The 23433-nt window shown below is 41.4% G+C and overlaps 1 protein-coding gene across 2 annotated transcripts in view; it reads left to right on the top strand.

The window, feature by feature from the left end:
- Positions 1–23433, top strand: part of Elmod1 (ELMO domain containing 1) — a 57852-nt gene that overhangs the window by 28037 nt on the left and 6382 nt on the right. Inside the window, exons 3-10 of one of the 2 annotated variants that reach the window (XM_042280951.2) lie at positions 4562–4707; positions 4849–4877; positions 6225–6322; positions 8129–8258; positions 14691–14824; positions 16171–16239; positions 19249–19299; positions 20524–20657. In XM_042280951.2, the coding sequence (XP_042136885.2) occupies positions 4562–4707; positions 4849–4877; positions 6225–6322; positions 8129–8258; positions 14691–14824; positions 16171–16239; positions 19249–19299; positions 20524–20657 (791 nt within the window). Of the gene's footprint in view, positions 1–4523; positions 4708–4848; positions 4878–6224; positions 6323–8128; positions 8259–14690; positions 14825–16170; positions 16240–19248; positions 19300–20523; positions 20658–23433 lie in introns of both variants that reach the window. The other variant, XM_076576288.1, reaches the window with a different exon arrangement.

Genomic DNA, 23433 nt, shown 5'->3' with positions numbered 1-23433 from the left:
TAGAGAGTGAATTTCCATACTAAACATAGTCATAACTATTTTATGGAAGAACATTGCTGTGAACTCAGCCATAACCCGCACTATACGGTGTGTTAATAAACAGCAGAAAATGTTGGAAACGAGAGGAGTATAGTAGCTCTTACTACTGAGTCAGAGTTCCCTGTGCTTCGGCAAGGCATCCCTGCTCAGAAGCTGCCGCTCCTCATTCTGGAGCATGATCAGAAAGACAAGATCAGAAGCAGGTGCAAAACCCTGCCTGTGCACGGGTGATCACCAGAGGCTTTGCCTTCCAGTCCTGAGAATTCCTACCAAATCTAACAGACTTAGCAGTAGTGAATGGAGGAAAGAAAATGTTCTCAAAACTAAGCTTTTATCAGTGGCGGATTCAGGCTGGGAGAAGTTGCCCTGAGCATGGGTCATCAGTGGAAGGGGTGTGAGATGAAAGAGCAGGATGGGGGCAGTGAATGAGAAAGCCAGCGAGGTCTGCTCCACGAGTGTGTTTGCAATGCCTCCTCTCAAACCCAAGGGCACAAACCACAACGGGAAACGGCCAAGAATGAATCTGAGAGTCCTCCACCCTGAGGACTAGACAGACCCTTCCTCCCTCACCCCTTCCCTCTCTCCCTCTCTTTCCTTCCTCAGTCAAAAAGGAAAAAACATATTCACTAATCTGTTTCTTAATTTCTTCCTTCTCGGAGTAATATGTCAAAACAGTTAAGAATCTCACAGAACTTGCCACCATGTTAAAATTTGTTTTGCTCTCGACCACCCAGAGCATCTCTTTGGGACTTGAAGCCATGCATATGGGAGTTTTTGCCTATCTGGTCCTTCTGCCCGGTAGACAGTCGGATATAGTTTCTGTCCTCAAAATAGGACTGCCAATGTAGGAAGGGACTCAGAGCTTCTACCTTCAAGTATGCCTTGCCTAGACCAGGCCTACACACTAAACACAAAGTAGATTATGTTTAACAAAATATTGAAAGATCCGGTGATTTTTTTTCTTTTAAAGATAGTACTTAGCATGGCAAACTGATCTTTAAGTGAAATGTCTGTATGTTGGCTCATTAGAAAAATAAGGGAAGGACTGGAAAGATGGCTTAGCAGTTATGAACACTTGTAGCTCTTGCAGAGGACATGGGTCTGGCTCCCAGCACCCACACAGCGTCTCACAAATATTCCTAACTCCAGTTCCAGGGGATCCAACTCCCTCTTCTGAACTCGCAGATACTAGGCACATGTGTGGTATACATACATACATGCTGGCACAACACTCACACACATAAATAAATAGTCTTTAAAGCAAACTTCCCTTCTTTCAAAAAAAAAAAACAGAAAAATAAGGGGAAATTTAAATTCACCTTGGATAACAAGTAGTGTTACAAAGACTGCAAGTATGAAGCTTACAAACGAGTAGGTAGTATGTGAGTGCCATTTCATCTGGGAGTCTGTCACTGGTGTTTCATGGTGTGGTTTATGTGACTATGGGCTGTCACAGACATCTGCACACCTTCAGAGTAACGCTTCTGTCCTAAGCCCCACCATGACGTTTCGACTGCATTTCATTACTTTTGACAGTGTAAATATCCTTGTTGGTATGAAAAAAAAGAGAGAGAAAGAAAAACAAACAGACTGTGATGTCTTTTTTCTCCTCTTCTGTAAAATTATCTGCTTATGAAAGCCACATGGGTGTTTCTCCTCCAATGCAAGACCTGGGGAAGAAATGATACCCGGGCTCTAAGTCACTGCACAGATAGACACTTCCTGACACAGAGGAGGACACTTCTAAGGCTCAAGCCACACCTCTACGTAGGCCTGATGCCGCAGTCACAGGGGAGACATTCTGGAGCTTAATTCAAGCTGTAGAATGGTTGGTACCTTTACCCTGGGTAGAGTGGCGATGAAGGAGCTCCACGTGTTAATAAGTGTCTCTTGCTTTAATCAATACCTGAGAGCAACCTCAAATGAGATTTCCTTGACTCATAATTTTGAAGTTACTACTGTGTCCTGTCACTCTAGGCCTGGGGTAAGGCTGCACTTCAGGTTGGAAGTACTCAAGGAGCAAGTTGCTCACCTCCTGACCACACAGAAAAGGAAGAGGAGAGGGACAGAGGAGAGGGGCAGGGTCCCACAGTCCCCTCCACAGACAGGCACCTGTGACCTATAAAGCCTTCCTGCTATGTCCCAGTAGTTCCTTCCTAGGGACCAAGGCTTTAACACACGGGCCTTTGGAGTATGTTCAAGTTCGAAACCATAGCACTCCATAAGCAATTCTCAGAGCCTTTTAACTCTTGGGAGATTAAATTCTACAAGGACCCAAAGATCCTGTGGCCAAGTCCCGATGCACGGATTGAAAGGGTGCTTCATTTGGACATTGATCCATTTTCTGAGGCCTTTTATCATTGAAAACTGGACACAGAACAGACATGATGGCTTTCCCCCCTTACTGTATAACAGGACAATGCTTCCCAAGACTACTGCCATTGCCATTTGGCTGGAGACCAGTCAAAGAAGATATAACTCCATTTTTTTCTTGGAGAGTCATGCAACAGTCAGAAAATAGCATTCATTTTCCAAATGAACGCACTGAGGTTTCATAATCTTCTCACTTGCCTAATTAAAATGTTCCACCAACTTTATTCTTTAGGGTAACTTTTCTTTTTGAAATCTGTTAACCCAAATCCTACCAGAGCTTAGAATACATTTGACTTGAACACTTAAATGTCAGATTTAATTAACATAGTAAGTGCAGCAGCCAGTCACTTTCATAGTAACTGGCTGTACACAGGAAAAGCATATCCTATAATGACTTCTGGTTATCACTTTATACGTGTTAGGGCTTTTATCATTTCCATGTTTCTTAAGGTAATATTTAGAAGCCAGGAGGTGGTGGTGCACACCTTTAATCCTAGCACTCGGGAGGCAGAGCCAGGTGGATCTCTGTGAGTTCGAGGACAACTTGGGCTACCAAGTGAGTTCCAGGAAAGGCGCAAAGCTACACAGAGAAACCCTGTCTTGAAAAAACAAAATAATAATAATAATAATAATAATAATAATAATAATAAGAAGAAGAAGAAGAAGAAGAAGAAGAAGATTTAGGAAAAAGAAAATGTGTCCAGTAAATCAAGAAGAAATTATTGCTGATGACTTCAGTAATTAGCAATACCATTATTAACATTTTCATCATGTAGACTGCCAGCCCCCTCCAGTTGTTTATGTATCACTATTAAGACTGTTTTACTTCTTAGAGAAAAGTTAGGTCATGGCTTGTGCATCTGTGAGCAGTTTTTTCTATCGAGTAAATATCATGAGCGTTTTCATGCTATGAAGCTCTCCTGGGGTGTGATTTTCTCGCCTGTGGAGTTCACCACTGTGTCTTCCTTGTGGGGAGGTCTGGCTGCTGTGCTCTTCCCTGTCACCCCTTCCTCTGTGTTTATAAAATCTAAACGCTGTGCCTTTGTACACATTACACTACCTTTAACAAAGGCTGTGGGTGATATTAGGACCAGACCAATGCAAACACATGAATGGAGCCAAAGAATTAGTTGACTAATCGGCCAACTAAATGAGTCACATTGTTAAGGATGCTAACCACTGTAATTGATCCAAATAGCCCTAAACACCTTATTTTGGAACAAGAGAGAATCAGAGAACATTTGAGGAAAAAAAAACTCGTAGAAATGACACCAATGGGAAGTAATAGAATAATCGTCTCCTAGGAACACAATGTGAAGAGGGGCTGAACAGAACATTCCGGGTGACAGGTTGTCATTGTCTCTAAAGCACGAGTCACTGTGAGATTCTGAACAATAGCATAAAGTAGCAGGCAATTCCATCTCTAAATCAAAAAATACATAAAAAAACAAAGTCACAAGTTCAGTTACATGTGAATACATGCATGCTTGGAGTGAGTTGGGATGTATGGTAAAGAATGTGTTGCTTTGTCATGGTGTCCAGAAAAGACTCCCATAAAGTTTCTGAAAAATTTAAATCACAGAACATTGTCCTCTTGGAGGAAGAAAGAAAGGTCAAAAATGCCTCTTCTGCAAATTGATAAGGAAGCCTTCGGGCAGAACAAAGCATGCTGGGATTGGTCAGCAAGGAAGGCAGTAGCCACACAACCAACAGAGAAGAGCAGAGGAAGACAGTGTAGGGAGACAGGAAAGGAGAAAATGCTGGTAGTGGGCATGAGTGGAGGGCATTGAGGAATTAATGGAGGCGGGGTGGGGGTGGGAGGTGGGCAAGTGGAGGGTGAATAGCCATTCATCTAGGCAAGAGGGGCCACCCCCACCCTATGTCTCAGGCAGAGGCCATATTAACACTGAATGGTTTCCAAAATATTTGGACAAAGGTGGGAGAAACAGAACCCCAGGGTTTTCCCCTCCGCTGGCTGGAGTTGTGTAACCATGGTGACTGTCCCTCTCAGGAGTGGAGTGATGAACACCTGTGGATGCTGAGATCTAACGGTTGGTTCTCTTCCCGGCTTCTTTTCTTGCTGGTGGTGGCTGCCTTCTCTTCTCTGCCAGCTTTCTATGGGGAGGGCGCTGTCTTTTGTTCCCCACAGGATGTTGATCCAGGTGTGCCTGTATTTTTACTGTAAATTTTTGTGGCGCTGCATGAAGTTCGTAATGCGGAAGCTCACAGGAAGGTGTGAACTGCAAAGGATTTGCTACAGCACCAAGCCTGGAGCTTCAAGAACCATGAAAATCGGTGAGCCAGGAGTGGGAGGGAGGGAGGAATTCACAGTTGGTGGGATTGAGAATGCAATATAATATTTAAGTGAGTAATATTCAAACACTCATAGCTCATTGTATCTAATGGCATTTGTGTGTGTGCTAATTGCTTTAACAGAAACGTCGCTGAGGGACTCGAAAAGCAAGGTAAATAAATAGTTTCCTTATTTTTCAGTAACTTTTCACTGAGGGGCTTACCTCAGTCATAAAACATAAAAGTTGTGGAACAGCGAGACGGCTCAGCTGGTAAAGATGGCGGCCACCAAGCCTGGGTTTGGTCCCCAGGTCCCACGTGGAGGAACTGACTTCTCAGGCTGCCCTCTGACTTCCGCTCACGCTGTGCCGTGTGTGTGCCCCACACAGATATGTACACAATGTAATAAAATACTTTTTAAGACAATAAAAACTAAAATTAAAGTTGTAAGAACCAAACTGTATCACTAACAAAAAGCTAAGGTAAACAGAAAGTGGTTAGCTCATGGCTAACGTACATTTTTACATATATGACAGTTTCTAGGCAGACTTGTAAAGTTTAGTCTAGTGTTGAATTGACTTATTTCATACCACCTCTTAAATCATAAAATAAGAATATAATATCCAGGTGGTGGTGGTGTACACCTTTAATCCCAGCACTTGGGAGGGAGAGGCAGGCAGATCTCTGAGTTCAAGGCCAGTCTGGTCTACAGAGTTCCAAGACAGTCAGGGCTACACAGAAAAACTCTGTCTCAAAAATTCAAAAGGAAAAAAAAATGTAATAGCAGCATTGGCTACCTAGTATTTCCACGGTAATCAAACCACCTAACTTTATACTTGAGATTTTCCAATAAAATAAGGGAAGACACTCTATTAGCTGTAAAAATAGTACTCGGGGCTGGAGAGAGGGCTCAGTGATTAGAAGCTCTTCAGAGAACCTAAGTTGGATTCCCAGCACCCACATGGGCTCACAACCATCAGTAATTCCAGTCTGAGGTCGGGGCTCTGACACCCTCTTCTGACCTCCAAGTGCACTGCACACACATGATGCACAGACATACACACAGGCAGAAGACCCATACCTATAGAAAAAAATAAATAGTTTTTAAAGTAGTACACAGTTGACTATCTACATAAGAGAAAAATATGCTTTACTTTGCAAAATTTTTTGGTAATTTTATCTTATCCTCTTTTAACTTTGGCAACTTCTAGACTATGTCCCCAGGGCCTCATTCTATCAGATGAAAAAGAAACTATACCAGTGTAATATAAATAGCTTAAAACAAATGACAAGGCAAAGAAAGAGGCAAAGCGCAAAGCTTGAATGTGCCTGCTTTATGTCAAATACCTCGACTGGGAAAATGGCCCTACCCCAGCTGTGGGAACGCGGGACGCACTCCATCAGTCTGTTTTTAGCACCTACTTCCAGACGGAAGTGCAGTACTTGAAGCCTCTGTCCCCGGAGGCCTTAGTCAAGCCACTGATGCTAATGAGAGAAGCTGACTGAAAGGTGTTCTCCAGCTGTTGCAGACATCAGTGAGTGTCCACCCCGATGCCATCGAAAAGACTATTGACGACATCATGGAACTGAAAAAAATTAACCCCGACATCAACCCACAGTAAGAATTGGACTTGCATGTGAGAAATACAAAGCACAAATCATATAGCTGTGTCTGTCTGTCTGTCTCTCTCTCTCTCTTTCTTTTTCTCTGTCTCTCTCCCCCTCCCCTCTCTCTTTAAAAATAATTATCTGCAGTGTCTTGACTTTCAGATGAATAATAAGTAAAACAGAGGTGCTTCGTGTTTGTAAATAGCAGTGACCTTAGGCTTCTGGTTTGTAAGCTTGTGTCCCTCTGGCCGTGAATGGGAAAAAGGGGTGTGCAAGCTAATATCAAAATGTGAGATCAAAGAAGGACGGTCATCAACAGGACATTACTTGATTTCTGTGCTTTACATTAATTGCACATGTTCAAATCATAAATGGTTTATACTGATTCTGCTCCATCTAGAATATTCCTTCAGTTCCCTCATGAATATTCCATCCATCATGCTGGGCTGATAATCTTGGAGAAAGTTCCTACCTGCTTGTCAAGAAGACAGGCGTGTGTGGGAGGAAGAGATAGTTTTTATATGAATACTTTAGAACTTTATAATTTATTCCTCTCATTTTGGAAGTATTAAAATGCACTTGGCAATGTTCGTGACATTTAAAATTAGCCTTATATTTTCCACTGGGTGCAGCAATTTTTCAGTAAAATTTGGACCTTAAAGACATTAAGGAGAAAAAATTCTAAATGCAGGTATATTTAGAGACAGCTTAAGGTTGGTAACAATCAAACTGTCTCATAGATCTATGTACATGAGGACTTCAGAGTCACTACTGAGAAAGACTGTTAATAACAAAGATGGAGGCAGAGCTGAAGGGAATTACAGAGTATGCTAGGCGCTGCTCTTGATCTATCCAGGAGCTCAGTCAAAAAAACTCCATTTCCTCCTAGTCTCTACAGCATCTTTCTATAGTCTCATGAGCTAGGAGGCTGTGCCTTTGCCTCATTCAGACATTAAGGTTGATTTAATTATGTAGCAAATTAAGTTTTAAAATCTTCTCATGGGCTGGAGAGATAGTTCAACAGTTAAGAGCACTTAATGCTCCTGCAGAGAACCTGGGTTTGGTTCTCAGGACCCAAATGGCAACTCACAGCTGCCTATAATTCCAGTTCTAAGGGATCTAATGCCCTCTTCTGGCTGCACATAAACTCACGCAGCCACACACGCACAAATTAATAAATCAATCTTTATTAAAATTTAAAAATTGGCTTTAATTTTTATTTTTTTAATTAAAATATAATTACATCATTTCCCCCTTCCTCTCCTCCCTTCCAGCCCTCCCATGCTCTGCCCCCGATCCCTCTCAAATTCTTGTCTTCCTTTTCTTTAATTATTATTGTTACCGGGCGGTGGTGGCGCACGCCTTTAATCCCAGCACTCGGGAGGCAGAGCCAGGTGGATCTCTGTGAGTTCAAGGCCAGCCTGGGCTACCAAGTGAGTCCCAGGAATGGCGCAAAGCTACACAGAGAAACCCTGTCTCAAAAAACCAAAATATATTGTTACATATATATGCATAGATACAGATATATTCAACATCATATGCATTCACAGCAGAATGTGTACCATATGAATCAGAAGCTATACCCCGTGAGAGGGAATTGAAAGAATAGGGCTTTTTTTTTTTTTTCTAGAACAGCAGTTCTCAACCTGTGGGTCTTGACCATTTGGGGGTTGAATGACCCTTTCACAAGGGTCACATACCAGATACTCTGCATATCAGATATTTCTGATATTATGATTCATACAAGCATCAGGTGAGCAAATGCCAACAGCACCTGGGTCTGTTTCTCCTCACACTGGATTCTTCTGTACTTTAGGCTGGGAATCTCTCTTCAGGCTTGCCTTCTGCAAATTGTGGGTTACAGAAACCTCATTGCAGATGTGGAAAAACTACGCAGAGAGCCCTACGACTCCGACAACCCTCAGCACGAAGAGATGCTTTTGAAGGTGAGTCCCTTCCCTAACATCACCTGATGGCTGCCAAGCGCTCAGGCTAGGCATTCTCTGTACATTGAGGATACAAAGATGAGTAGGACATGGGCGCTGTGACGGATTGGCCAGGCTGAGTTCTCTTGCCGGTTGGGGGTAAATTTTTCATCAGAAAACTCATATGAGAAATTAACTTTAAAGCCAGTTGACTTACAGTCTGAGAAAACATCAGAGGTTATTTCTGTGGGGGAGGGGCACTTCACACTTGGCTCGGGTTTGGATTGTTTCAAATGTATTGAAAGCTACAGGAGAAACGAGACAGCATTTGTCAGTGTGTCATGGGGTTTTTACTTACGACTTTAATACACATCAAAGACAATGATGTTGACTTCTGCCTCAGCAATAGCCCTCTGGGGAAATTACCCGAGATCCTCATGCTGATTATTTATTCATGTGACTTGGCAAATATTCAAAGAGGAGGTAAAGGTTTATACTTGGCACATTAAGACTGCCAGGAAAGTAATATGGACTTGTAAGTACTCCTTGCTTCAAATCCTATGAGTGCTGATGCTGCATCATCATCAAACAGCCATGAAACTTCCCACAAAACACCAAAGTATGAGATAATAAAGTCCAAAGAATAAAATTCAGACCCACATTTGGAAGTACTAACTAAATTAGAAAGCTTTAGACCTTCACTTCTGAAAATAGATCCTCCACTGGCATCAGGTACGTCTCTTTCTCTTCCTAAATTTCAAGTAGGCTGTGACAGAATGAGGAGAGAGAGAGGGGGGGGCTGGAGAGACGGCCCAGGCAAGAGAGCAAAGTGCCCAGAAAGTGGTGGCTCCCAGCCGCCCATCACTTCAGTGCCAGGGGATCTGATGCCCTCTGCTGGCCTCTTCAGGCACCTGCAGTCTTGTAAGTGTATACACTAATACACACATATACGTAATTAAAAATAAATCTCAAAAAAAAAAAAGAAGGAAGCATTGGTTTGTCTGCCTTGCCTTTGTTTAACTGAAAATGTCAGCAGATGTAATTGTTTTTTAACGCATCTCGTATTTTGTGAGAAAGAGTGCATGTTTTTGTGTATGCAAGTACTCAAGCTGGTGATTCATTTGTCACTACTAATTAGTGCTGGATCTGAGGTGATCACTAAAAACTGAAGAAACCTCATTCTTGGCAATAGCATGCCTTCTTCTCTTTCCCTCCTGTTAACCTTAGCTAGCTTTCTAGCTGAGTTCTACCTTCTCCTGTTGTCGGTCGCCCTGACCATTTGCTGATGGAGGCCGTCAAACTCATCAAAATGATTTAATAGCTAGGATCAAGGTGAATAAAAATGAAATGAATCAGTACAATTAACAGCCTGCTTAGACGTGTCTGAAATGCTTCACAATGGCTGAAATTAAACTCAAAATTAGCTAATGGTATTTGGATGCTTGCTATGTGGTTTGTCTGGTGTGTGAGCTGGCTTATAGTAGGTGTCCAATGAAAAGGGGAATAGGGGGTGAATGCATGATTTACTGAAATTCTTTAGTGTATCAGTCAGGGTTCTTTAAGTCACAGAACTGACAGGATGCATATATACATTAAAAGGGGGTTTATTAGAGTGACTTACCAACTATGGTTCCAGTAGCCCACCAATGGCTGTCTCCTAATGGAGCCTGTGGCTGTTTAATCCACAAGACTGGATGCCTCATCAGTTCCAATCCGGGGCATGGGATGCCAGGGAATTCCCAGAGAGCTGCCAGTTCTCAGTCTGTGTTGAAGTCCTGAAGCAGCCGATAGAACTGGTGGTTCTAGAAAGGCCCAGGAGCAGGACAGATGGACTCACCAGTGAGAGCGGGGATAAGCAGGCAGAAGCAAAAGCATCCTTCTCCCATGCCCTTCTTGTGGAGGCTGCCACAGAAGGTGTGGCCCAGATTTAGGATGGGTCTTCCCATCTCAAGTAATCCACCCGAGGAAAATCCCTCACAGTCGTTCCCAGCTGCTTGGGTTTCTGTTCATTCCAGATGTGGTCAAGTAACAACCAAGATTAGCCATCACGCTTAGCTGTGTGTTAAGAACAGCTAAAGATGGCCCATGGCAGGCATCCAAATCCTATTTGTTAACTTTGAGTTTATCTCAGCCAGTGTAATGCACTCACTTCAGACACATGTGATGACTTCAGTGGTTCTCAACCAGTGGGTCACGACTCCTTTGGGGGGACAAACAACTTTTTCACAGGGTCACATATCAGACATCCTGCATATCAGATATTTCTGATATTACAATTCACAACAGCAAAATTACTGTTATAAAGTAGCAATGAAAACAATTTTATGGTTGGGAGTCACCACAACATGAGGAACTCTATTAAAAGACCACAGCATTTGGAAGGATGAGAACCTCTGGATCAGTCTGTTAACGTTTATCAGTGGTTATGATTTGAGTATGTATATACTATCATTCTGATGTCATGGCTCAGGAGTCAGGGTAGTGATTATTTTAGAGGTGAGAAAACTACATTTCTTTTAGTTTAGGCTGTCTGTCTGACTATCACATAGCTAGGAAATAATAAAGCCAGATCTCTTTACCATCAGATTTGGCACTTTTTGCTTTTTATTGTTTTGAGACAAAAGCTCACTATGTTTTTGTGAGTTGGTCCTGAACTCACTGTGTAGCCAAGTTTGTCTTTAACTTTGTGGCTATCCTCCTGCCTCAGCTTCCAAAATGCTGAGACTACAGGTGTGAGCCACCACGCCTGGCTCTGAGTTCAGCCCTTTTATGACCGGCTTTTCCCTTTTACCCTACATGGTTTGAACTCTAATCGGGACATGATCTGCACCTACAGAAATCCTGAACTCTTATCCATATGACTCACTGAAATGTCTCCTGTGGGTCCGTGCCCATGCTCCTGTTCTTACCATCTTCTCCAGCGTGGCCGCTACGGTTTTTCAGTCCTGAATCTGGCCGTTAGCAGCTCCCCTTCCATCTTCTAACTGACAGAGAAGTTTTTATGAGACAAGTCCAGCCATTAAGATAGATTAACATCCCTAGACACCTGAATCCCAGCACCAGGGAGGCTGAAGTAAAGATGCCTGCGACTTAAAGGCCAGTCTGGGCGATAGGCAAGATGTTTTCTCCAGCAAATCAAAACACCTTCAAACTTCCCAAGCACCACAGCAGAGTCCATACTGCTCAGAGCAGCGCTGCAGCCCCTTCCTGATGCATCTCTCTCGGCTCTATCTGCTGCATCCCCATCCATCACATACGGAGGACTGCACCACAACGCAGGCCAGGCTGTGACAACCACGTGCCAGGAATTTGCTCATGCTCTTCCCATTGCTATTTGTTGTCCTCACAGAAGAAGCCACCTGGCTTTCTTAATCCATACTCACTGGATTTTGAAATAGTCTCTAGCTTCCCCAAATACACAGAGGTGAGATCTTTATTCTACCCTTCTAGGCATTTGAATTCCAATTACAAGAACAATAAAGTCATAATAATGAAACACTTGCTGAATGTTTGCTGTGTTCCAGTCACTAACAAACTCTGCAGAGTTCTCCATTTTGATTCTCACAGTAACCTTGTGCTGATGTGCTCTCCATTTGGAGAGGAGGGTGAGAAACCCGAGGCTGAGAAAGCGCTCCCATCACAGCACTGCACTGTTTCTTCAGAGGAAGCTGTGCCGAGTCTACCCCTGTATCCGCAGAGCCTGGCCAGGGCTGGTGTATAACTGCCCCAGTTCAAGCCCCATTTTTAGGATGTGTGATGATACCCCTGCTTCCTACATCACAAAATTGTTTAGGACAAGAGTCAGCAAGCAAAAACACATGGGCCAAATTTGGCCCACCACCCATTTTTATTAGTGTTTTATGGTCACCTAACCATATGCAAGTGTTTCTGTTGTCCCAGGCGGCGATCCCACTACAAAGACAAAAGGAAGAAACTGCTGCAGAGCACACACAGCTCACTGCCTGAAGTAGCTACAGAGATCTTGCACAGAGTTTGCTGACCCAGTTTATAAGTTCAGCTAACCCAGGCTAGCCTTTAATTCACTGTGTCACCAGGCTGACCTTGAACTCTGGATCCACCTGCCTCTACCTCCCATGTCCCATGATTTCAGGCACATACCACCATGCCCGATATCTCTGTGTCTCTATACCTCTAGATAAGTTGAAGTGGCATGCTGTGACACCAACACAGATATTGTATCTTATTAAGAAGTAATATTAGAGTCACATCTATAATAACCACAATATATGAAAATGAACTGCAGGATGGGGGGCACACACAAGTGGGGCACATGTGCACATTTATGCATGTGACTGTAGAGGTGAGAAGTCAACCTCAGGTGTCACTACTCAGAGTCCATCCACCTTGCTTTTGGAGATTGTGTTTCTCATAGACCTAGAGCTCGCAAATTCCAGAGTTTCTCCTCTCCCTCTACATCCTCAGAACTGGAATTCGAGGCAGGACCCACCACTCCAAGCTTTTGTACAGAATTCTGAGAGGCGACCTCAGGTCGCCATGCTTGGGTAACCAGCACTCTACCTGCTGAGCTATCTCTAACTCTGAACTGCAAATTTTTACCTCTGTGGTTTTTGCTACTAAATATTAGACTTTACACTGTGCCTGATACATGAAAATTCACAATAAAGGAAGATAACTGTACATTACTGTTCTGTTGAAACTTTAAAATTCCCATAATATAAAATAAAAATTTGGAAGGTTAACCATTTCTGAAATAGTCAGAAGAAAACAAAATCTTTGGGCTTGGGAGAAAGGCTGTTGGCAAAGTGCTTACTATAAAACATGAGGACCTACAGTTTGAATCTGCAGCGCCCTACAAAAGTCAACTGGGATGGCATGTTTCTGCAGCCACAAACCAGGGAAGGCAGAGACAGAAGGCTTGCTGGAGCTCATCGGCCAGCCAGGCTAGATGAATTGGTGAGCTCCAGGTTAAAAACATAAAATAAGATAAAGAGCAATTGAAGTAGACCCTTAAGACCAAACTCCAGCTGCACTCAAATGGACAGGTGCACACATGTACACACACACACACACACACACACACACACACACACACACATACACACACACAAACACACCACACACTAACACATACATACACAGAATACACACACAAAGAAATAAAATATAATGTTTACATTTATATAATATTTGTGGGGCTGGAGAGATGGCTCAGCAGTTAAGAGTGCTTTCTGTTCTTCCCTCCAGAGGACCCAAACTCAATTCCCAGCACCCGAGTCAGGAGGTTCAGAGCTGCATTCACCTCTAAGCATTACGTATTATACAGAACCATGGCTCACATTTCCTGCCATCAGTCTACCTATCTCTATCATCATGATGTGTGCTAAACCTAGTGCTCTACGGAAAACAAACTAAATGTATAAAACAGAGAAGTGTATAATGTTGATTTTGAATGAAATTAATTTAGGCGACTCTTCAAGATGATGTTGTGTTTTGAGGCTTACTCGTGAACACTGCTGATGTTTCTTTATCTAGCTGTATGATATTTGCTCTCACTTCCGTCGCAGGTGAGACCTAAGAAATGTTTTTTATTAATGGTGCTCATGCTAAGCATGTTAATGGAATGTTAGAAAAAGGTTCCTGTGGAGTTGAACAAGAGGTGACCTTAACACTTTGCTTTTCTTTTGTAGTCTTAAATATCTTAGAGACCCCCTTCTCCTGAAGAGAGCCTTGTTGTAGGATATTATTTATCTCTTTATCTCATTGGTTAAGAACAAAAGTATAAAGATTTAAAACACTGGGATATACATGTATGCATTCCATTGCCTTCAAAACAACAGCTCCATAACAGCATTCTACAGCTCACTCTTGAGATGAGCGTAGAGGCCCATAACCTCTTGCTTTTATTATGAAGTAACGTTTTTGCTTTTTTATCATCCAACCCTGTTGGGTCACCTTTGAGAACTGCTATTGTAATATATGTGCATATACTTATTTTTGCAACTCCCTGTAGTCAGAAGGTTTCTCCAGTCCCGTCCAACCCCACAGTCCCACAGCTGCTTATAAAATAATCACTCAGAGGCTTAATATTATTTACAAACTGTATGGTCTAAGGCAGGCCTCTTTCTAGCTAGCTCTTATATCTTAAATTAACCCATTTCTATTCATCTATGTTTTGCCTCGTGTACTGTGGTGTTACCTGAGTCTCCTTGGGTGGCGGCTGGCATCTCTCTTGCCTTTGCCTTTCTTCTTCCTGTCTCTCTCTCTTGGATTTCCTGCCTGGCTATAACCTGACTTGCCATAGGCCAGAGCAGCTTATTTATTAACCAATCAGAGCAACACATATTCACAGCATACAGAAAGACATCCCACAGCAACTCCCCTTGTCAGAATGCAGCTCACAGCATCTGAACCAATAAGACAGGAAGCTTGTGTGTGCACACCCAACAGTGGTTCTCTTTTCTTCTGCTGCAGCTATGGGAGTTCCTGAAGCCCAACACACCACTGGAAGCTCGGATTTCTAAGCAGTGGTGTGAGATTGGTTTCCAAGGTGATGATCCGAAAACGGATTTCCGAGGAATGGGTCTCCTGGGACTTTATAATTTACAGTGAGTAAAATAAAGACTAGTTAACCATTAGAGCAATTCTCTGGTCAGAGGGCATTAAAATGGCATAGTAGAGTGAGCACTTTCAAAAGCCACTGCCCAAAAGATGCCACAAGATCATTTAATCCTCTAAGGGGCAACTTGGCTTCATACAGTTTTAAAACTTGTATTTCAACAGACTTCATAGAAATTTTAAAGCGGCTCTTAAATATGTTTTTTTTTTATTTTTTATTATGAAAAACTTCAAGCATATGCAAAAACATACCCTCTTATATTGATGAATATAATTTATCATCTGAATTCAATATTCAGAAATTGCAACATTATTTTTAGACAAAAAAAGTTAATGAAAAATCCTTTACTATTTGCCATTTCGCCTCTCATATTTCAATATGTACCTATAAAAAATATCAATACTGGGCCTTGAAATGGCTCAGCAGGGAAAATTGCCCTCTGCCACATGCAGTGGCCTGGGTTTGAGCCTGGGAATCTGCATAGCGAAGGGCAAGAACTGACTCCATTAAGTTCTCCTCTGACCAACACATGTGCACAGACACACAAAATAAACAAATCTAAAATTGCTGCTTTGAATTTTCCTGTATCCCCCTCCTTATATTTGTGTAATAAATTATATAGACATATATTAGCAATTTTGTTATAGTTTTATTATTGCTTGTGTTAAATACTTTTTATGAAGTGCTTTTGAGGTTGTGTGAGTTTTTACGTTTATTCTGAAAGTTCATTGCCAATTTCTCCCAGGTAGCAATTTCATTGTATTAACATCCCTAAGTTCTGTGAGATGTTTTCTAATCATCAAGAATTCAAATACAATGAGACTGCTTTCTAAGAAAGATGCATTTGATCTGGGCATTGTGGCTCACATCTGTAATCCTAACTCTTGGGAAACAGAAGCAAGGGGTCAGGACTCATCCTTGTCTATCTAATTGGGATCAGTGCTAATCTGAGCTGCAGGACACACTGTCTTAGGAAAAAACAGGAAGAAAGGAAGGATGGAAGGGAGAAAGAGGGGGTAAGGGAGAGGTGAGGAAGGGAAGGAAGGGAAGGAACCTAGAGTTCTCTCTCCCCTTCCCCCATGTTGCTTCTCTCAGGCTTCTGGGGGGGGGGGCTCCCATCACTGAGTCACCTGACCCCTTATCTATAATGCTTGATTATATATTTGGCTCTCTGGGTAGTAATGAAGTTCATAATTAAGTTTTCAAGTCTGTTGGCTCTGGAAGAGTGATGAGCTCATGCCAGTGTCTACCACTGGGTGCCAAGTGGCCTTCCACCAGATAAGGGTGGCTGTCTTGCAGACAGTGAAATCATGGTGTTCTTCCCTCTGCCTGCAGATATTTTGCAGAACGGGATGCCACAGTGGCTCAGCAGGTCCTCTCTGACTCTCTTCATCCAAAATGCAGGTAATTGCTCCAAATAAAAGATGGGTTAGTTTTGTTGTTGTTGTTGTTGTTGTTGTTGTTGTTGTTTGTTTTGTTTTGGGGGGATCAGTAAAATACCATTTCCCACATGGATCTATAGAGAAGTGTTATCAGGAGAGCCAGTTCACTGGGAACTAGCCCTTTTGACGGAAGCTAGCCCTTTTGATGGGCGCTAAACAGGAAGGTTAATACTTCAGATACTCACGTCAGGACTAACAAGGTAGAGAGGTGCCCTTCAAGCAAGATGTGTGGCAAGAGTGTCTAGGAAGATTAAAAGGTGAGCGTGGAGGGCCGGATATGGAGGAAAGAATTCAGAGACAAGAGAGTGTGGTGTGGGCATCAGGAAGCTTGGAAGACAAAGACCCACAGAGAAAGCTGGACTTTCTAAAGCTCTTTTGTTTTAAAGTTCAAAACTGCATTTGCATTTATGTTTACTTGATTTCTTTTCTTTGACTGAACACATGAAGGGATATCACTAAAGAGGAAATAAGGTATTTTTCTTTGCTTTTGTGTTTTGTTGTTTTTATTCTGTATTAGAATGAATAGGATAAGAATTTCTAAAATAAATAGATTTGTGAAAAACACTTTCAAAGGCAAACATTCACCAAATTTTAATCTGATATGGTTGATTATTTGTGGGCTGCATTTTTATTAGCTAAAAGCCAGATTGATCTAATCTAATGAAAGAGTCAAAAAGCCAGAACTATACCCAGTTGAGGGATGTTTAATCCCTTCCCTAGAGAGGTGACCATCTCACACACATAACCTAATCCCCTCAAGGGACATTTTACTTGTGAATTTTCTTACATAGTGAAAATTTGATCTTTGATTAATATTTTTTTGAGACATAGTCTTATTACATAGCCATAGATGGCCTGGAGCTCACTCTGTAGACCAGGCTGGCCTCAAACTCACAGAGATCCACCTGCCTTTACCTCCCTAGAGCTGGGATTAAAAGTGTGCCCCACCACTTCTAGCCTTGACTGGTGTATTTCCAATTTGTTAACTATAAATGGGAGTTAATGTGTGAGTCAGTGGCTCTTCTGAGAATTCCTCCTATTTTACTGTCCTGATCCCAGTAGATTTTTTTTGTCCCCTACCTAATAGCACTTAGTTATTACTGGCTAAATACACCTAGAGTTTTATTGTAGCAGTCTTAAGATTCAGGAATCAGTTGACTTGGGTTTATTTCACTGACATTACTATATCCTCCTAGCTCCATTTGACTAAGGTTCATTAAGTTACATTACTTTCCCAGACTTAGATTTACAGTCTTTTATGAGATTAAAAATTCATCTCCTTTACTTTTATTCATTTCAAGAAAAACATCAAAATCATCTCGCTGTTTCTGGATAGATTGCATGCTCAAACTCAAGCTATTTTGACTTTTCAACTGTATCTTCTGGATTGCATAGTTCTGCATTGTGGAGCCTCTGAACCCCTCCTAAGTAAAGTTTGCTGAGAGTTTACATGTGTTTCCAAGTGGTGTTTCCTGGATCAGAACCAGGAGTCATGGATACTCCATGATCCTGGGAAAGTAACAATAAGCTTCAAATATTGTTTGAATAATGATTGAAGGGAGATTAATTTTGTCAGTGAGCCATCCTCAAGAAAGGGGAAAATAGACAGAGGCTCCACAATTGTGGCTCCTTCAACGGCCATCAGAGAGGCCTTGAGGGTCTGTGGACCACTCTTAAGGAGGGTGACCTTCATGTGTGTGCTGTGTGGGAACCTAGGGTATCCCTCAAGCTACAATCCAGTCAAAGAGGAAGAAGCTTTTGTATTAGTTGCTTCAAATTGATGGTGAAGGTCACCAAGTGTGAATCAGAATGTCTCGAAAACATTCTGATTTCTTTCTCATCTATTTCTTAGGTAATTGTCTGAAGGAGGTATAGTTTGACCCATTATGGTAACATCATAGCTTCTATCAGACCCTACACATTTCAGGAATTCAACAGCGAGGCATGAGTATATGTACTAAGGACATGCTCCCAGCTGTTCCTCAGCAAGCATGATATATTTCTGCCTTTGTGACTATTCATGGGGTCCTGAAGTAACTTGAGGGATAAAGGTAGATGTAATTTTAAGAGAATTCTGCCTGTCAATTTCTGTTGTTTGCTTGGGGGCTATCTTATAAGTTATCAAATGAGGGGAAGCCACTTGGCCTTTTCTTGTATTTCAAATGCAAAGATTTCATTTAGCAAATATAGACATAAGATTTCATTTAACACATATAGACATGCTGCTGACTTTTGAAGCTCTGTTAAAGAGAAAGTGGATACTTAGAAAAAATTTTCAATTTCACATGCAATTCAACTCATTTTGAAAAGGAATCTTCTAGAGGCAAAACTGTCCTGGTGTCTCTTTAGTTTCCTTTGTTGGTTAGAAATTATACTTTGAAAAGTAGGTGGGATATTTTAACATGAATTCCAGCAGTTACTTGGCATCGTAGCTGGTCATTCACAGAGTAGGAAGCACATTTGTTTAAATATTCATTATGTACTGTTTCTGTGACTGTGTGCTGTGGTATTCTGTGAGCGTTTGTAGTGTGCCATTTGCCATCTGTTCTAGAAAATTCTCCTTTTCCATGCTTAGATGAATTTAAATATCGTATGCAGCACCAATGCTAAAGTTTGTTTTTGAGACAAGGTCTTACTATGTAGCCCAGGCTGGCCTAGAACTCAACGTCTTCTTGCATTGGCTTATGTTAAAACTGTTACCTGTATGTATATGTACGCTACCTAACACTAATCAGTTTGAATGTATCAACTCTAAAAGCAACAATACATATGGGGATTGATGGGATTCCAGGGGTGTTATCATACCAAGCTTGTACTACTGCCTTTAGCAGTGATCTATTCAGACCGATTAGTGTAATAATAGAGTTACATGTATCCCTATGTGTAGTTATTGGTTGAATATACGCATCCAAAGGGAGTAAGAACAAATTAAATATTAAATGTTCATTTATTTATTCATTCTTTCTTTCAGCAAATTCAGCAAAGCAGAATGGGAAAAGAAAAGGATGGATAAAGCAATTGGGTAAGTGTGGGATCATACATGAAGACTGTCAGCCCTAGCCCAGGGACAACAAAACTGGATTTGATTCCCAGCACCCACATGATAACTCACAACCATCTTTAACAACAGTTCCAGGAGAACCAAAGCTCCTCCATCAGTACTAGGCACTCACATGGTACACAGATATACATGTGGACAAAACATCAATACTCATAAAATAATGAAATAAAATTTTAAAATTGTTTCACATTTTTACATTAGATACCTGACAACATGGCTAAGGAGGTAAACAAACTTGCCACCAAGGCTGATGACCTGAGTTTGATCCCCAGAACCTATATGTAGAAGGAAAGATGCTACAATGTCTTGACCTACACACACACACACACACACACACACACACACACATACACACACACACACACACACACACACACACACACACACGCACGCGTGCGAGAGCAGATGCACACACACAAACAAGTAAACAAACAATTTAATAAATGTTGTTAATGGCCTATTCAAAATATATTTCAAAATATTTCTATACTGGATTTATAAAAACAGAGAGAATTTAAGAATTCTATTCCCTTCTCTGTAGAAGAGGGACATAAAATATACTTTGTGGTAATACCTTAAATCTTTCTCACATAAAATTTAAATTTAGAAAAACACAAGAATGAAGACCAGAACTCAATCCATCAGCCCATCTATCACTTGTGCATACCCATAGTAAGAACTTACAGCTTTTCATTCTAGATGTTTCTCTCTGCACCCATGTGCACCTATACTAAATCTTGGCTTGTTCTTCACAGGCCTTAAAGTCTCTAAGAATGCAACTTTAGTTATCTATAAAATTATCATAATTTAATAAACACAAAAATTACCATAATTAATTTCTCTAGGAGTCTTTTGAGCATATTTGAGTGGTTTCTATGTCTTGCCATGATAAATAATGCTGTAATAAATATTGTTATGCATGAAGTTTTGTCCACTTCAAACACTGACCTAGCATATGTTTGGAAATGGAATCACCAACTCAAAGCAGGTGGACTCTCAGTTCTCTTAGCATGTGCTACCAAAACTTTGTGATAGATTTAGAGGACAAGACTTTGATATGATAGAGATGGATAGATGGCTTGCCACTCTGATGGTTTAAAGGAATTTAGAACTCAGGTATCAATTTTTGAAGTGTTTATGTCTCTCATGTGCAACATTTTTTGTTTTTGTGGGTCCTGCCTGCAGGTACTCCTTTGCAATTGTGGGCATCAATATCACCGATCTGGCATATAATCTGCTCGTGAGTGGTGCTCTCAAAACCCATTTCTACAACATCGCCCCCGAAGCACCAACACTGTCTCACTTCCAACAAACGTTCTGTAAGTATCTTGTTTAATTTTCAGTATGGATTTCTACAGAGCAGACAAGGGTCAAAGCTGAGAAATCATTGTGTCAAAGCTACGCTAGGCCCTGGGAAGAAGTTCCTTTGGGTTTAACTTCATTGTTTGTTTATTTTCTCATTTCAACACCCACGCTTACATTTCTGGGCATCATGGATTTTTCTTTTTCTCGGCTCTTATGTGATATGCAATGTGTCAACTTCAGGTCTGACTATGTCTGTCTCCCTTTCATCTAGCACAGCTTAACACTGAAGAATGCAACTCTAAAGACAGCCTGTGTTGACTGCCAGGTCCTATGTTTTGACAGAAATGAAATTCACAAGAAGATTAGAAAGTAAGGTTGAAAGACTTGCCTAGAAAGTAGGTCAAAGAGGTATTGATGAAAAGTAAAAAAAATAAAGGTTGAAACATGAAAGGGCCATTGTGAGACATCTCCTATCTGAAGTGGGGGGGGGGTGTCACAAAAAGGAGAAACTCAGGGAAAGGACACAAATCTATAAATCAAGAAGAAAAAATCAGGCCAGCAAGATGGCTCTGTGGGTGAAGGCACTTGCTGCCACGCCTGAAGATCTGAGTTTGATCCTCAAGGCCTACATGGTGGAAAGCAAGGGTCAAGTCCTACAAGTTGTCCTCTGACTTCTTCACACACACACACACACACACACACACACACACACACACACGCGCGCGCGCGCACGTAAAGTAAATAAATAAATGCGATAAAACTTTAGGCCTGAAGAGCAGATTTTCATATTTTAAGTTCCAAGCACCCACATAATAGATTCAAATCTACCAAACCAAAGTCTGTATCACTGTGAGATACTACGACTCTGTAAAGAGATGATGCCGAAAATTTCTAGAACTGTCACACAATATCTTTGGAATCAAGAATACACTGGACTTCTCCAGAGCAGCATTTTATTCCAAAACACAATGAAATAATGACTACAGAAACTTAAGATGGCACAAAGGGGATATGATTTACAATTTCAAATTATATTCCCAGGCTAACTTATCAACTGAGTATTGAGTATCAGGACAGACATTTTTTTTTATAAATACAAGGTCTTAAATATTTTGCTTCTCCATAACTTGACAAGGAAACTCCTGAAAAATATGATGTTTCTACAAAATAAGAGAGTAATTCCAGAAAGAATAAATGAACCTGGACAACAGGAAGTCTTTCCGGGAGGAAAGAGAAGGGAATCCTCAGGTGAGGGAAAGGGGCCCTCCCAAAGCAGATCCCACACAACAGGCTCAGAAGAATCGATCTGGATTTTGACAAAGCTCTGAAACTGAGCAAACATCTACCATGGTTGAACACATCTAGGACGCATTTGGCATCCTTAGGGAAGGTAGTTTGTGGTTAAATTAAATGGAAAACTAAGTAAATGAACAAAGTAGGCAATTAGTCTTAGATTAAAAAACAGTAAGGAACTGAGTATGGTTGAGCTGGTGAACAGGGCCTAGACCTGTATCTTCTGTAAATAGGGGTTTAGAAAACAGCCCAGAAATGGAATGCAGCATGCGTGGGGCTATAGAGTTTGGCAGTCAGAAGGCTCAGCCAGAGCGACTTTAGAGCAAGGACTAGGATAGGAGAGGCCACTGCCTTCATGGTGCTTCGTTTTCCCATTAAAATGTATTAAACTATCTGATGCTGAACAATGCAAGATCACTGGCAAAAATGAAAACAATATTCAAAGTATTTACTTTATAACTTGTTAGTAGAAAATCTAAGGTCTTCACATGACATTTTATAGCTCCCATTTTGACCCGTGGGTGATTATATTCACTCCTGTAACAACTCCATTCCCAACAAATATCACTGGGATTTTACTGCAAATCAGGGTCTATCCTGAGGAAGACCGGCATTGAAACCATTAAGAACAACATACTCTTAAAGCACTGCAAAGGCATATGGCCGTCATCACCCACTGAGTCTGAAGCAGAGAGAGCTCCCTAAAGCAAATGCCATTCTCAGTGAAAACCTAAGGCTGAAGAGCAGAACACAAAGCAATGGGTGCTGAGGGACCTAGCCAGAGAAGTGGTAAGGACACAGGCCACAAGATGGGAGTGTACAGCAGATCCAAACAGTATAGTAGAGAGGGTACGATTAGATACGATACTGAGAGGGTATGGTTAGATATGATGCAGGAAGTTTAAGAGAAGAATTTGGAATGGACCCTGAAGAGCTTTGAGCCATGCTGGAGAGTATGAACATAGCTGTTAACAAACAAAATCTCTTGCACTATGTTTTTGTTAGCCCTTTGTAAGTTGCTCTGTTCTATAGTTTCCATCTTTCTTGGGTAAATCAGGGACGCTCTTGCAAGGGAAAATAGGATGAGTTTAATTTGAGGCGAACTGGAGGTAAATTCTTTTGGGGAAATCTATTCAAAGCCACAAAAAATGGGCATTCCTGTAAGAAGCCACAGAGCTCTGATGGGCTAGAAGGGCTCTGCCTCCAGACTCGTGATTCATCTGCTTGGAGTTAAAAATCAGAACCACACAGCAACCGACGTCTCCCGTGTTTAAACTGAAAAGAATTGATATCTAAGGGTAGGATGAGATGTTTTGTTATTGCTAAATGCTCAGCCTAGTAGAGAGTTTAGTAACTATATATTGGATGGATGGATGGATGGATGGATGGATGGATGGATGGATGGATGGATGGATGGACTGACAGATAAGATAACTATAATACTGAATGATATTCTTTTCAGGGAAAAAGAGGGTGTAGCTGATCTGGAAATGTTTT

Source organism: Peromyscus maniculatus, chromosome 7 (genome assembly GCF_049852395.1).
Source record: "Peromyscus maniculatus bairdii isolate BWxNUB_F1_BW_parent chromosome 7, HU_Pman_BW_mat_3.1, whole genome shotgun sequence".
Taxonomy (NCBI): Eukaryota; Metazoa; Chordata; class Mammalia; order Rodentia; family Cricetidae; genus Peromyscus; species Peromyscus maniculatus.
Note: the sequence above shows the minus strand (reverse complement) of the source record. Positions and strands in the feature narration are given on the sequence as shown.